The sequence below is a fragment of the Podarcis vaucheri genome (genome assembly GCF_965113315.1).
Source record: "Podarcis vaucheri genome assembly, chromosome: 9".
Lineage (NCBI taxonomy): Eukaryota > Metazoa > Chordata > Lepidosauria > Squamata > Lacertidae > Podarcis > Podarcis vaucheri.
Genome location: NC_138767.1, coordinates 38,826,620 through 38,843,251, shown reverse-complemented (window position 1 = coordinate 38,843,251; position 16,632 = coordinate 38,826,620). Strand labels below are relative to the sequence as shown.

The window sequence follows — 16,632 nt, the reverse complement described above, 5'->3', positions numbered from 1 at the left end:
TAGATACAAAGAATCATTCTTTGAATCAGTCTGGTTGCTGGAAGCCTGGTTGCTTTTATTTTCCTTCAAAAAACCCAAAAAGAACCCCCTCAAGAACGACATAGAAAAAAAATGTATCTCACCCTATGTTTTGATTATCTTTCACTCATTCAAAAAGGAGACCTTCGCGTTCATTTGCCTGAGGCTATGAAGAACTCAAGGTCTTTCATACTCAGGAAGGAAAAGTAACAGCTACTGTTCTAGAGAAAACCTTTGATGCTTGGATTCCTCGTTATATATATATTACAAGATTTATATACCGCTTGATTATAATACAAAACCTCAAACAACTGCTGGTCTATGACCGTAATAATAAACTGATTGATTCACCTCAGTTTACAAAAAGGTGTTTATGTAGCATTCCAGTCATAATTCAATCCAGCCGCGTTGTGGCCAATATATGTGCAAACTACCAGTGTTTAAAAACAAATCTTTTGCTGATAACCTGTAGCTGAAAGGAACATAAGCAGTAAGTTTAGCATTTAGATAGCAATATTTTAATACTGCTACATGTAACTCCCAATCTATGCCAAGCAGTAAGAAGATTCCAGGGGGTTCTGGGGACTGACCCAGAGTTGTGTTTCCTTCTGGAGAATTAGGCAGAGCAGAGACTGCCGTGTTTTTTATGAAATGCGGTTTAATCACACATATTTACAACTTGTACCTAGATGGAGAGAGTTCCCAGCATTCACATCACAAGAGAGTCCTATGTCGCCCTGCTAAGAGCAGCCAGCTCAAATCCAGAAGCAGATAATCAGCCATGCTGCCTGTGCCCTGTGGTGATGGCTTCTTCTTCTTCAGCCCCGCATGGCTGTCTGCCCATTTCCTGCTTCTTCCCAGCACCAGTTGCAGAAACAACTCCTCCTCTTCCGCTTATAGCTTCACCCATTGTCACCCAGGCAACCTCCGTTTTCCAAGCCTATTGCAAAGCAACCACATTTTTTTCAAGGCCCACTGTAACCCGGGCAACCCTTGTTTTTCCCAGACTCAATAATCTTCCTTTGATGTGTTCATGACTGGTCATCAGCACCTTTTGTACTCCTTAACAGCTTCCCCCCAGGCGATGCCCTGGTCTGGAAAAGAAGCTTAGTCCACAGGAATCTATAGGGAGGCAGGTCACCCAGACACCCAGGGGAATTTGGATACCCACAAATCCATAACAATACTAATGTGAGTTCATATGTGTGTGCAGATGTGGAGTCTACGACAGTAACTAGCATGTGAAATGTATTCCTCCAATTTCCATATATCTTTTGACCATTTTATTCCCCAAAATCTATCTGCATAGGATGAATTCTATTCTGATAAACTGCTTCAAGCAAGTATTCTCTTCTTTACTGGCAGAACAATATACTCCCTCTGCTGAATATATTATCCCGTCCCACCCACACCTTAAAACCCTCCATTACAAAGGAATTGTCTTTCAAAATAAAAAAGATATTATTTATCTTATATTTTAAAGAATGCAACTGCTTCATCAAAAGATGAATATAATATTTTAAAACCTTAAAGACATATTAAGAACATAAAACTTAAGGAATGGCAGAGGCAGTTCTAACTAAATATCACACATCTTTTTTGGATCATTATAAATGTACAGAACTAGGCAAATTTCAATTTGCTCAGTGAATTGTCTACACAAATCCAATCCTCGAGCCAAATAAAGAGCATTGGCAATAGAATTACTCCTGTGGCTTTTGCATATAATGTTATTGATTTATCCATCTAATAATACCTACCACTAGCATCCTAATCTGTAGATCAATTTCCCTTTCCATGGAACCACCCATCTTTAAAACCCCATTATGGTATGTTGTATGATGGTTAGGTAAAGATATGCATTCTAGTAGATTTTAAAAATCTTCCTGGAATTAAGGATTCTTAGTGCTGGAACTGTGAATTTAAAACTTAGTACCATTACTGTAAAATTATGTACAGTGGTACCTCGCAAGACGAACGCCTCGCAAGACGGAAAACCCGCTAGACGAAAGGGTTTTCCGTTTTGGAGGCGCTTCGCAAGACGAATTTCCCTATGGGCTTGCTTCGCAAGACGACAGCCCATAGGGAAATATCCGGGACAGCGGGGAAGCGCAGCGCGTCTTCCCCACTGTCCTCGGACCTCCTCCGAAGCCGGGCGGTGGGGCGGGAACGCCTCCTCCCGCCGCCGCGCTTCAGAATGCTGCTCCGAAGCCGGGCGGTGGGGCGGGAACGCCTCCTCCCGCCGCCGCCGGGCTTCGGAACGCTGCTCCGAAGCCGGGCGGGGGGGGCGGGAACACCTTCTGAAGGCGGGCGGGGGGCGAAAGTCTTTGTCCCCCCCTGCCTGCCTTCCCAGGGGCTTTTAAATCGCCCCGGACAGCGGAGAAGTCCTCCGCTGTCCCGGGGCGATTTTAAAATGCCGCCCGCCAGCATTTTAAGATCGCCCGGACAGCGGAGAAGTCCTCCGCTGTCCCAGGGTTTTTTAAAATGCTGGGGGTGGGAAGAAAAGCCCTTGTCCCCCCCCCAGCCTTCAGAAGTGGTCCGGGGACAGACTGTCCCCGGACCTGGTCTGAAGGCGGTTTCCCTAGGAACGCATTAATTGATTTTCAATGCATTCCTATGGGAAACCGTGCATCGCAAGACGAAAAACTCGCAAGACGAAGAGACTTGCGGAACGAATTAATTTCGTCTTGCGAGGCACCACTGTAGTTTCACAATTTTTAGTTCAACATGTAAGTTCATGGATCACTATTTTTGTAAAGGTTATATTTACTCTCTATGTATCCACTATTAGCGAACCCTGGAATATTAATATTTCTTTTGCTCATTGTCTAAAGACACACTTTACATGAATTAAATCTGCAGGATAAAAGAGTTTTCTTCCGTTTTGAATTCCAGACCTTCAAATGGCATGAAAAGAAGCTGCTTGAGAAAACAATTTAACATACCTAGTACTTCTATTCAGATTCTTTTTACTTTAAATTGATTTTTCCTCTAAGTAACCATAAACAAGCTCTGAGCACTTTTTCACTGCCAACAGCACATTCCTAACCATGACTACTCAGAACTATGTCCCAGGGAGGAACGCAGGTGGCACTGTAGTCTAAACCACCAAGCCTCTTGGGCTTGCCAGTCGGAAGGTCGGCAGTTTGAATCTGTACAACGGTGGTGAGCTCCCGTTGCTCTGTCCCAGCTTCTGCCAACCTAGCAGTTTGAAAGCACACCAGTGCAAGTAGAAAAATAGGTACTCCTGTTGTAGGAAGGTAAATGGCATTTCCGTGCACTCTGGCTTCCATCACTGTGTTCCGTTGTGCCAGAAGCAGTTTAGTCATGTTGGCCACATGACCCAGAAAGCTGTCTGTGGACAAACACCAGCTCCCTCAGCCTGAAAAGCGAGATGAGCGCTGCACCCTCATAGTTACCTTTGACAGGACTTAAGTGTCCAGGGGTCCTTTACCTTTTTTACCTTATGTCTCAGTGAATGAAATTGGGCTTACTCCCTGGTAGGGACCATTTGCCATTAAGTACTTGATTTATCTTTATACATGGCACAGCTAACACCAAGCCTTAAATACGTTTAGAAGAGCTTACGCTCTGGTAAATATGTTTTAGGACAGCAGGGGATGGCCTTCCAGCTGTTGATGGACTCCAACTTCCATCTGACCCAGCTGGCACTGTCAATGGTTAGAGATGGAGATAGTTGTAGTCCAACATCTTCAGGAGGACCACAGGTTACCCCATCCTTCCTTTCTATAGAAAGACTAAATGAAATAAAAGTTTTGGTTTTTTAGCCTCTAATGACAAGAAACATGATGCTAACCCATATTAATGAAAAGCAAGACTGGAGATTCCTTTAGTGATTTCTTTATAGAAAGTCTGTTTGATCTTCATTGGCACCCACTGTCTCCATCACGTTTTTCAAACAGAGTTAAACAAAAGAAACACATGACACAGAGACAATTCTGACGATGGTTCTATAGAAACTATGTCTATCATTAGAAAGAAGAGACAGATTACTTTAGTAGGTAGGGTCTTGTTTATACAAATGTAAACGGGCTGTCTTGGTAATCAGTCAAAAGAAAACCAGCATGTTTAGTGGGGGGGGGGGAGTGTTTGATTGAAATCTCTATCTTCATAACCTTTAAGGAAATCATAGGAGATTAAACATAGGGGTTTGTAAAGTTAGTATGCTCCTAGGGCAGGCATCTCCAAACTCGGTCCTCCAGAAGTTTTGGAACTACAACTCCCATCATCCTTAGCTAACAGGACCAGTGGTCAGGGATTATGGGAATTGTAGTCCCAAAACATCTGGAGGGCTGAGTTTGGGGAAGCCTATTCTAGGGAGATGTAGCAGAGTGAGGTGAGACAGAAATGTCAGAGAGGGAAAAAATATGTCGGGGAAAGAGTTGGGACAAATGCTTGGTTCTTCAGTGGCCATTTAAGAGGCCACTGAGAAACCTAGAACCTTGGCATACACAAAACTGTGCAAAAAGGAGAAGGCTGCAGTCAATGCTGTTTTCCTTAACTTGCCCATGCGGGCACAGAGCAACAGCTCTCCATATGTCAGTCAAAACACCAGCCTTTTGCAGCTACAAAACACATTCTGAAATTTGCAAGGGAGAAAGATTGCTTGGGGACTAGACGGATATGATAAACTGAAAGATACCCATGATTGTAATATCATATTAACATTATTTCTAGACAAGAAAGGAAGTTATATGTTAAAAGATTTCTAGAGTTCTTTTATGAAATAAAAACAGACAGCTCATACCACACAACCTATGATTCATTCACATGGGCAGCTGAATCTGAAGCATATTTACTCAAAAGAAAATCCTGTTGAGCTCAATGAGACTTACTTTCTCATACGAGTGTCACCACCAACGCAAAGCCTGCTAGGGTGCTGCTGCCAACCTCACAGGCTGCTATGAGGCCTGCCATGCTACCAATGGCAGGTGTGCCAGGCACTTCTGGAAGCCGGTGCCAGAAGTTTGCTTCTGGAATAGGGCTGGGCAATATATCAATGTATCGCCCCAAACCGGTTTGAAGTTCATATCATGATAATTGTTTCATAATATTTGAGCTGGGCAGTGGCAGAAGTGGCGGTGGCCTGCCAGGCCTTGCCACAATGGTGGGAGGAGGCAGCAGAAAGCAGCGGCAGAAGCAGCAGCCTGGCAGGCCTTGCTTCTGTGCCGGGAAGTGGCAGCGGCAAAAGCGCTGGTGGTCTGCCAGTCCTCATCACAGCAGAAGGGGGCAGTGGCAGAAACAGCTGCAGCCTGGCAGGCCAACACCGCTTCTGTCAATACCTCCTGCCACCTCAGCGAAGCCTGCCAGGCCTGGCAGACCATTGCTTCTGCCACTGCCTCCCACCACAGCAGCAACACCTGCCAAGCCACTTCCACTTCTGCCGCCTCCTGCGGCCACTGCCAGGCCGAATCCGCCTCTGCCACCACCTCCCGTTGAGCCTAACACACAATCTCTTTGCGAAATCCTGCATGTGCTCTATATTTGGCCCCGCACACCATGTGCAAAAGGCGTCATCCAGCTGCAGGCCGAGGTTGCCTGCTTACCAAGAAAATGTAACTGGCAGTACCCTTCCAGCAGCTGGGTTGGGATGCTGAAAAAAGTAACCCAACAGGATTTTTCACTCACATGCCCATAACAGACTGGCAGCTATTTCGACTCTTGCAGTGACCGACAAAATAGCAAAAGGCCAACTGTGAATAATAATAATAATAATAATAATAATAATAATAATAATACAGTAATAATAATTTCTTTATTTATACCCTGCCCATCTGGCTGGGTATCCCCAGCCACTCTCCATTAAAAAGTCTCCATGAATCGAAAGTGGAGACAAAAGATGCACTTTCTCCCCGTTTATTTGTTTGTTTTGTAGCGCAAGGAAATCTTTCAATTAAAGCCAGTTTTTCAAATGAATGAATGAATGAATGAGCAGCGAAGGGAGCCATTGCAAGACGCCAGCCTGCCACTAACAGGAAGCCGGATCCTTCCTCTTCCCGCCAGCCAGGCCGAGGGCGGGAGGGCGCGCCTGGGAGGCGGGGGCGGAACACTTTCTCTGGCGCCGCCCCGTTGCCATGGTGACGGCTAGGCGTCTTTCCCTGCCCGAGTCCGTAAGGCCTACAAGTAAGCGGTGCAGACGTGGGGGTAGACCCGGTCTTCACTTTCCCTTCCCCGGGGGCTGGGTTGAACGCCGTTATTCATGCTGGGAGGGCAGGCGCGGAGGGAGAGAGAGAGAGAGAGAGAGAGAGAGAGAGAGAGAGAGAGAGAGATGGAAAGAAAAAGAAAAGCAACAGGTTGAGCTGGTGGTGGAGAAAGCGCCTTTGTATAGCCTGGCTCTAGCTGCAGGTGCTGAGCCCTCCCTCTCGCATCCAGCGGAGGGCAGGGAGAGGGGCTGTCCTCTCTGCGTGCGCCCGGCTACCAGTGGCGTAGCGTGGGTTGTCAGCACCCGGGGCAAGGCAAGTAATTTGCGCCCCCTAACCCGTGGATTTGCGCCCCCTAACCCGTGGATTTGCGCCCCCTAACCCGTGGATTTGCGCCCCCTAACCCGTGAATTTGCGCCCCCTAACCCTAACCCCCAGATGTTGCGCCCGGTGCGGCCGGCCCCCCTGCACCCCCCAGGCTACGCCACTGCCGGCTACTGGGGGCTTCTTTCACACGTGCATAGAATTGGGCTGAGCGTGCCCGCGCAGAGAGGCGCCTCGCCCTTTCCCCCCCCCCCCTGTGTAGGGCTTTTTCTTGGGGGGGGGCGTTGCGCGCTTTTGTGTCTGGATCCTATAGAAGACTTGTTTTCTAGCGTGTAGAATCAGCCCACGTTTCTCCTTTCTCCTTCAGTTCCGGGTTGAGGCGAGTGGGGCGAAGTTGGAGGTGATGGGCAAAGGGGAATAGTGGGGAAGATGGCGGGGGGGGGGACATTCCGGGCTGTGTGTTTTGAGAGATTGCTGTGCCGTCTGGTGTGCCGTCTGGTGTTCAAATAAATCGCTCCTGATCCCCGATCACGATTAGTTGCCTCCTTGGGATTTGGGAACCGAGAAGCGCAAAGCTGGAAAGCAAAAGGTGCTTTCAGACGCTCCAGAGCTAAAACTGCTGGCGCGCGGAAGCGCAGCGGAGAATATATATATATATACATAAATGTAATCGGGCACATTTTAGCTCCGGAAGAATCATTTTGCAGTTGTCAGTCATGCTTCACTTTAATAGGTGTTGACCCTCTAAAATGTACAACACAGCAGCGCAAGATCTCGGACGCCCTGCGAGAAACCTTTGGTGGGGGGGAGACGAAGAGGACGCAGTGGAAACGCAGTTTCTCTCGCTAACTGAACAGCAAGACCCTCGTCAGATTCGTGTAGCTGTCCAGTCTTTTTAAAAGCAAGTAAATGCAATATTTCAGAACTCCCTCCAAGGCTGCATTTCTGTATTCATCATGCTGGTTAGGAATGGTTATTTTCCTGCCACAGTAGTCTGAAGCGATTTGAAATGTGTTTCATTAAAAAGGATTTGCCTTAAGTAAGTCAATAGGCAGGGAAACTTCTAATTCAATATTTATTTAAGGGCGAAAATAAGCATACAAGCCCACAGCCAACAGTTAAACTGACTTATGCCAACTGAAATCAATGTGCTTGAGCATGCCTAGCTAAGTTACTTCCATGTTTTAAGTTAGGATATGGCGCTGTGGGCTAAAGCCTCAACGCCTAGGGCTTGCCGATCGAAAGGTCGGCGGTTCGAATCCCCGCGGCGGGGTGCGCTCCCGCTGCTCGGTCCCAGCGCCTGCCCACCTAGCAGTTCAAAAGCACCCCCGGGGGCAAGTAGATAAATAGGTACCGCTTACCAGCGGGAAGGTAAACGGCGTTCCGTGTGTGGCTCTGGCTCGCCAGAGCAGCGTTGTCACGCTGGCCACGTGACCCGGAAGTGTCCCCGGACAGCGCTGGCCCCCGGCCAATAGATGTGAGATGGGCGCACAAACCCCAGAGTCTGTCAAGACTGGCCCGTTCGGGCAGGGGTACCTTTACCTTTACCTTTATACAAATGTTACACACAAAAATGGTTGGGGGGGTATACCTGATACTTTTGCGGGAGGATATAGATCAGGGGTGTCAAACACAAATTCATCGGGGGCCGCATCAGCAGTTTGGTCACCCTCAAAGGGCCGGTTGTATCTATAGGACTCAATATGCGCTCAATATAAAAACAAGTGGAGGCTTCCTGAATGCATGGAAAGTGAAGGTTTCCTGTGTAGAACGGCTGGCGCCGCTAGAGGGCAGATGTTCTCTGGCTTGTAGGCTGCCGCGCATGCGCTGAAGAGGCGGCTTTCTTGTGTCAAAAAAAAAAGAAGCGAGAATAAAAGGTGAAGGCTGGCGGCGGCTACACGGGCCACATGATGAGGTCTGGCGGGCCGGATTCGGCCATCGGGCCTTGTGTTTGACACCCGTGATATAGATAGTATTTTGAATTATGCTGCTGGAGGAGACTCTTGAGAGTCCCATGGACTGCAAGAAGATCAAACCTATCCATTCTTAAGGAAGTCAGCCCTGAGTGCTCACTGGAAGGACAGATTGTGAAGCTGAGGCTCCAATACTTTGGCACCTCATGAGAAGAGAAGACTCCCTGGAAAAGACTCTGATGTTGGGAAAGATGGAGGGCACAAGGAGAAGGGGACGACAGAGGATGAGATGGTTGGACAGTGTTCTCGAAGCTACCAGCATGAGTTTGACCAAACGGCAGGAAGCAGTGGAAGACAGAAGTGCCTGGTGTGCTCTGGTCCATGGGGTCACGAAGAGTCGGACACGACTAAACGACTAAACAACAACAACATAGATAGTATTTAAGGTTTTACTGAATAGTAGCAAAGGGAAATTATAAATGTCAATAAGAGATTTTAGGAACACAGTCTTGTCAACCCTTCGCCAATCACGAAAAAGCTTGTCTTGAACCTTTCCAAGTACAGTATAGGCAAGAGAAAGGATCCCAGGCAATCAAAATAATCACAGAAAGCAAGAACTGTCCCTTTGAAACTGCTTCTTTTGGGTGGCATGCCCTGCACTTTAGCACTAATCCTTTCAAGAGCAATAGTGTAATATCTCTAGCTGATTAAGAACACTGTGAAATTGCTTTTGATGTAGGAATTCTTCTCCAATTAGGCCAGTTTGGACAATTCACCCCCAAACCTCTCAAAGAAGGGTTTTTTTAAATCGCTAGTCCTTTGTTAAAATGACATTCTGTTGCTTTCATGTCGTAACTTTACCGTTCTAGAAGGATTCTCCCTGCTTCAGAATGTAACATTATGGCAAGATATGTGTATGTAGATCCTCAGCTTTTTACACAATAACTTTAAGTAGATACAGTTTGTTACTTGGTGAGGTGTAGGTTTTCTGCATTTCATGGGGGTGGCTTACTTTGTTGCAGAGCCTAGTGTGGGGGCAAAAAGCTGCCTGAAGGCATAGAAGAATGATTGGGTGATTAAATTAGGACTTTGGCTAATTAAACAATCTATGTATTTTTAAACTGTGTGTGTGTGTGTGTGTGTGTGTGTGTGTGTGGCTGTGCTCTGTATTTTTATATTTTTATATTGTAAGCTGCCTTGGATGAAGGACAGCATTGAAATTTAATCAATCAATCAATAGCCATTCTGCCCTGCTAATCCCTGCAACTCTTCTGCTGGATTAAGATGGAAAATGTGCTTCTTTTGTAACAATTTGGGTGACAAAAGCAACACTGTGTATCTGGTAATGTGTATTGGCTACCCACAAGGAGGAAGTTTGCCAGCTTTTTTTGGGATAAGGTATGTTTCATTGTCTTGTAGGAGGGATTTATTCAGACTGTAAATAGATAAGATGGTTATTTTTCAGGAATATATAAATCAGGTGCTTATTTTTCAGAAATAATTTTAACATTCTGAACATTTGGTAGTTCTTTCTGGAATTTGCCACTCATGTTAAAATTAGCATAGTTTATGGAAGTTGGGTGACTTGATCCAAATGCAGCAGAAACGGTGGTCCAGGTTAGCAGCAGACACCGAAAAAGCTTTAACAAATTTATTACGTCACAAGCATTTAGAAAATGTGCATATGGTTATGCTGCAAACATTATTACATATCTATTCAGTAGCCAGTCCCATTGAAATCAGTGGGTTTACTCACATGTCACTGTGTACAGGATTAGAGTCTTACAGTATCTATCTACTTATCTGTCTAAACTAGTTCCCAAGAACTGTCACACTATTCATGTAACCAAGAAACAACCCAGATGCAATTTGATTCACAAATGCTAGGGGCAGAAGGGGTTTGAGTAGTTTAGCTCCTGGTCCTGTGGTGTACTCCTTTACTTTTCCTACCATATTGAATATTCAATTACCATCCAATCCTGTGGGGTCAGATAAAGTGCTGCACTTGAGTGTGCTTCTAGTCAGGGCAAACCTGCTCTCAGCTCTCAGTGACAGCGATTGTGGCAGGGAGTGTAGAGTATGCACAGAATATGCAAAGACACACTGCAGTCCCCTGGTAGCCTTGCAGTGTACAATCCCCACCCCTGTGGTGCCTGCCATGAGGGACACTTTGCTAACGCTTAACAATTTATCAATTTCTTTGTCTGATATGTGTTTAAAGTGCATTTCTTTCTTTTTTAGGTATCCTAAAAGAACAAGCACAGCACTGCACATCATTAAGCTGTAAGAGTTTATCATCTTTGGTTCATTATTCATACAGTTTGAATAATCTCTGTTCTAATTTTGAGATGTTTATGGCACTCAAGTAGCAGCTCTTGGCATGGGCATAGCCAGGGGGGCAAGGAGGGGCAGCTACCCCCCAATCAATAAAAATACATAGTTAACTGAGGTTCTCCTTCCCCCCTCCCCAAGAAACATCCTGGCTACACCCATGGCTCTTGGTTATGTGGCAAACTGCTCATATGCAGTCGCTTATTAGGTGGATGGGGAAGCGTTCACAAGTCACGGCAAACTTCTAGTTTTGACATGCAGAGTGCCATGAGTAGAAAAATATGGTGAGCTGATAGACACAAGTGTTTCAGTATATGTTGCCATATGGAGTGAATTAAAGTGAACACCGCGTGGTAACTACCCCATAGCCTTTCTTCTGATGTCATTGATGAAAATACGCTGCTTTCAGTTTTATTCTGATTTCAAAAATGGTATTCTGGCCACGAACCACTGATACATCTAAAGATGGCATTGCGTACTTGTTGGTCATAGTATTCACAGACTCACTAATGTGTAGAAATAAATTGCTGTTATTTTTATTTTGCAGTAAAATGGTTTAGAGTGGTATTCTGGGTAATACTTCCTCATATTACAACTTTGTGTATTTTATATGTTTTATTTTTTCTTTCTTTAAGAAAATGTATACATCTTTTGATTATAATAAAATCTCTAAGTGGTTTACAAGAAATATTAAAATTATCAGCAAAAATTAACAGTAAAACAGATGAAAACCTGTCAACATCTATTATTCAGTTTGTTTTGTAAGCTGCCTTTGTAAGCCTGAATGGCAGCATATAAATCTCTTAAATAAGTAAGATTTTATTTGGCTTCATTAAGCACTGTTCGACTTTTCAGTGACAATGTACTGTCACTCTTCTTCACCTGCTGCTGGCCTGTCAATCTGCATTTTAAGCTGAACCTGAATACATCCCCTAAGAAGTTTTTTATTTACTTTGTTTGCACATTCTCATGGCAATTATCCTGTCAAATGGAGTTTTCCCTAAGAGAAAGACCTGATTTATATACATTATTCTGTGTCTTGATTAGTAATGGGCAAGCTTTCTTTCACGTACTTTGGAATGGGCTCAATTCAGATCAGCCTATTTAAGTTTTAGGTCTAATCACACACTTGGTGATATAACTAGGAACACAATGAGGCAATAATGATTGCCATTCCCTGCTGCCTCTTTCACTTTTTCCAAAACTTTCTGGGAGGTAGCATGCAATCAGAGGTGGTTTTAGGGCAGTGCAACTGGTTCCACCACACTGAGCACCAAACCTAGAGAGCAACAGGGCATCACAACTATGATGTAGTGAATTGAGCAGAATGGAAGGCGAGAGGTGGGGAGCAAATTTTAGCTTCACACAGGTCACCACTGAAATTTGAAAGACCAAAGTCCATTCCTGATGCAGTTGTTGCTTCTGCTGCCTTGACTAAATCCTGGAACACTCCAGCAATCTCATCACGCTTGCCAGAATCACTGGGATTATAGTGGAACCTGCAATTTTCCAGGAATCTTGAGACACACAGTCCTGTTACATGGCCTAACAAAGTCCCTTTTAATCACTGACCCCAGATAGGTTTCGGCAAAACAAGGGAAGTGAGTGGCTTTGGTTGTGGGAAGGGCTGGTGCTAGGGCAAAATTGGGTTAATTACGAACTGAAGCCAGTCTCTAGATATGTTTGCCCTTCATTTGTAATTTATTCAGAAGGTCCAAATGAAAAAAAGTTCGAATTCAAAAGACTGCAGTTCTGAAGTGGGGATTATCATTAGTCTTGATCTAACAACAGCAGAGGCTCTGTTGCTTATTTTTACTTTTTAACTACTATCAGCTATTCCGTACTTGTAAAGCAAACTAAATTTCCTTGGAATAACATATCTCTAACAATTGGAGAACCTTCTCTCCATTTTTACAATGCTGTATTTCTGGCTCCATTAAAAGTTTGTGCCTTGAGGCCTGCCAGCAGGGCTTACAATATCTACATTAAACCAAATTTAAGAGTAAGGGTGCTCCTGCTGCTAACATTCTCAGATCATAGACTTGCAAAATGAAGGAACTGGCAGCTGTAACTTTAATGGTGGAAAGTGTAAGCTGAGTACGTGGGGAAAAGAACACAGTGCTCTATGTGACAAAAAAGTCCTATTAGCATTTATGAACTTCAAAATGACAAGCTAGACTGCTCTGTCTAATGGCTTTTTGTTGTTGTTCTGCTTAAAAGAAATAAAGCTTGTGCTCATATAAGACTAATTGTTGTATTAAGTTACTATCATTATGTTGTCATTATAACATGTTAGTGTTCCATAAGCAATGTTCTTATAGCTACTGAAATGTAAGGCTGTTAAAATAAGTACTTGTTGGGTCATTATTTAAAATTGGGGTTTCATTCTAATATACAGGAGTTGGAAATTTGTTGCAAATGTTCAGTTAGAAAGAAAAACAGTGAAACTGAATGTTACAGTTAAATGCTGGGAAATGCGAAGTTGAGATACTTGTAGGCAACTTGTACTATCACTGTTACAAAAATAGCTATGTTTTTTGTTTTCCCTGTTCAACATGAAGTCTAGTAGTATGATCACAATATTCTATGTATTAATTTCCCACCTGCTCCATTTATCAAACATAGATTTGTCTCATGCCTACATGATGATAAGAGAGCGGTTCTATTGCAAGCACTGTTTCTGGGCCAGTGAATATAACCAAATCTAATATTTCAATCTACAAATACTTAGAATGTTCTTGAAATCCCTGTTTTTATTAAAAAAAAGAACAACTTTTATGTCTCCCAATATTCTTGGAAGTTTTGCATCCCTAGTTAAAATATGGTTTTGGGATAACATCTCTTCATTGCTGCTCTTACTCCAAGTTGATTTCAAATTGGTGTGTGCTATGAGGGGTCTCTGTTTATTATGATGGGTATCTAATGAGTCAATTTCACAGTGACTTAAAATCTCTGCTGATATCTTGGTGCTGCGAAACCTCTGAACAACTAGTATAGTTTACACCGAACAACACACCTGTAATGAATGTCTAAGAAAAGTGAAAACTATGTGACATGAATTTCTGACAATTCTGTATTCATTTATTTAGTTCAAGATGAATATATTCCTTCCTGTGCCAGTGCGAACCCCCAAAGCGCATCCAAGTAAGGAAGAGATGAGATGCTCATCACCAGAACTTGCAAGGTGTGTGTTTCTTGTATTTGTTTGTTTATTATGTCTCAGCTGTGTGTACCACTCTTTAAAGCTAAAGTACTGAAGGAGCACATTGAGGTACAGGCCAGCAATGAGAAAGTGTCAGACCTGTGCACTAATTGATTCTGAGAGGGACTGTATGCAGTCAATTAATTTGTAATTAGAGTGTTTTAAAACTTTACGTCTCCCTCCCCTTTCTGCTGATGACCAAGTCACAATAAAAGTCAAACTGTGTGCCTTGTGATAGAAGTACAAAATAGTGGAGCTGAAATTAAAATGGAGAGGCATTTTTAATATTTATGGATTCTCAATAGTAGCTGTTTTTGTAAGTAAATGGGCAGGTGGTCTAGGTATAAAAAAGAGCCTGTTGGGGGGATAGGTGAAGGCACAGGGGCCTGGAGGAGAGAGGAAATCACACAAACCAGTCTTCCTCTGCTTTAGGTTGACAGTGCTATCCATCAGTGGAGGGGACAACACTGGGTACCACCCACGGTCTCTAAAGTTTCTTACCAATTCACTATATTTCCCCCCTCAGGAAGCTACATTTGAATTTATTTATTTTTAATTGAAAGCATTATTTGACTTAGTTCCCTGAGTTTGAAGTAATGAATGCATTGGGTCTCAGTTGTGCTCAAATGTTGTTGTTGTTTAGTCATTTAGTCGTGTCCGACTCTTCGTGACCCCATGGACCAGAGCACGCCAGGCACTTCTGTCTTCCACTGCCTCCCGCAGTTTGGTCAAACTCATGCTGGTAGCTTCGAAGACACTATCTAACCATCTCGTCCTCTGTCGTCCCCTTCTCCTTGTGCCCTCCATCTTTCCCAACATCAGGGTCTTTTCCAGGGAGTCTTCTCTTCTCATGAGGTGCCCAAAGTATTGGAGCCTCAGCTTCAGGATCTGTCCTTCCAGTGAGCACTCAGGGCTGACTTCCTTAAGAATGGATAGGTTTGATCTTCTTGCAGTCCATGGGACTCTCAAGAGTCTCCTCCAGTACCATAATTCAAAAGCATCAATTCTTCGGGGATCAGCCTTCTTTATGGTCCAGCTCTCACTTCCATACATCACTACTGGGAAAACCATAGCTTTTACTATACGGACCTTTGTTGGTAAGGTGATGTCTCTGCTTTTTAAGATGCTGTCTAGGTTTGCCATCGCCTTTCTCCCAAGGAGAAGGAGTCTTTTAATTTCGTGGCTGCTGTCACCATCTGCAGTGATCATGGAGCCCAAGAAAGTAAAATCTCTCACTGCCTCCATTTCTTCCCCTTCTATTTGCCAGGAGGTGATGGGACCAGTGACCATGATCTTCGTTTTTTTGATGTTGAGCTTCAGACCATATTTTGCGCTCTCCTCTTTCACCCTCCATAAAAGGTTCTTTAATTCCTCCTCACTTTCTGCCATCAAGGTTGTGTCATCTGCATATCTGAGGTTGTTGATATTTCTTCCAGCAATCTTAATTCCGGCTAGGGATTCATCCAGCCCAGCCTTTCGCATGATGAATTCTGCATATAAGTTAAATAAGCAGGGAGACAATATGCAGCCTTGTCGTACTCCTTTCCCAATTTTGAACCAATCAGTTGTTCCACATCCGGTTCTAACTGTAGCTTCTTGTCCCACAGAGAGATTTCTCAGGAGAAACCCACAGAGAGGTTTCTCAAATGTTACATCTTATCAAAATGTTACTAGGATTTTGTGAACTGCCATCGGTTGGCATTATCTAAAGCAGTTTGTTACTGGGTTATGCCCTGACTTTTTCACATGGGTTAGATAGAACTCTGTGCTAATATTTCAAAACATTTGTGATTAAACCTGATTTTCAAAAAATAACAGAGAAATCCTCCTCAAAAGGAAATTCCATTGAATTTAGTGAGGATTACTCCCCGGTAAATAGGGGTTAAGATTTCAGTCTAAATGTATCTTGCCCAACTCAAATAATGCTCATTGTGGTCATTGCACTTGAGAGAGAAGATGCACGTTTACTTCCCAATCATTGCAAAACATGGAGTCCAATAAGGTTTATTATTTATGTACTAAAAGTAAAAGTCATGAATAAAAGGAGCCTTTCGCTAAAGCCAAGTGTACTTTTCTACAAAATAAAGGTTTGAATTAGCTGCAGACCCAGAAGGTAAAGTGATACTTGTACATGTTGATAAAATACTTTGTCAATATTTTAATATTTATCTGTCTTTGCTTGGCAAAGGTTAATACATAATACATGTAGCAGATTTTGATGTTAAGTCACCTCACTGTTCTTTATTTTTTTTAATTTAAATTTAGGATGCATTTGATCAAAGGCAAAGATGCCATCGATCGTTATTTGGCCAAGCATATCAAAGGATTGTCAAAACAAGAGGCTGCTGCGTAAGTAAGGTCTTTCTGAGGCATTTTTATACTGAAAGTTTATTGTTTTCTTTCTTTCTAGTCTTATTCATTGAAATCTAAAGTTCCTCAGGCAATTTTCTGAGGAACATGGCATTTAAAAATTAAAACTGATATTAAATAATTATGTTTCACTGCTACTTATCTTGCATATATCAAAGCATTCAGTTCAATGCTTGTGTTAATTCACCGATTTACCAAAGTAGATTTGCAGCATTTAATTGTTTGTCAGTAATTAAAACGTATTTTTCTTCCTTGGTTTTTGTAAAGCCTCTCACTTAGGGCTGAAATTTTACTTTCTGAAATATACTATTGT

At 43.4% G+C, this 16,632-nt stretch overlaps 1 protein-coding gene across 4 annotated transcripts in view; it reads left to right on the top strand.

Moving 5' to 3' along the window:
• The first annotated feature begins 1,138 nt into the window (after positions 1 to 1,138).
• TTC29 (tetratricopeptide repeat domain 29) overlaps positions 1,139 to 16,632 on the top strand; it is a 123,676-nt gene continuing 108,182 nt past the window's right edge. The window contains exons 1-4 of one of the 4 annotated variants that reach the window (XM_082237704.1): positions 1,139 to 1,209; positions 10,658 to 10,699; positions 13,837 to 13,931; positions 16,215 to 16,298. In XM_082237704.1, coding sequence (XP_082093830.1) covers positions 13,843 to 13,931; positions 16,215 to 16,298 — 173 coding nt within the window. In that variant the 5' untranslated portion in view covers positions 1,139 to 1,209; positions 10,658 to 10,699; positions 13,837 to 13,842. Of the gene's footprint in view, positions 1,210 to 6,067; positions 6,178 to 7,498; positions 7,543 to 10,657; positions 10,700 to 13,836; positions 13,932 to 16,214; positions 16,299 to 16,632 lie in introns of those variants that run through there. The other 3 variants (XM_082237703.1, XM_082237706.1, XM_082237705.1) reach the window with 3 other exon arrangements.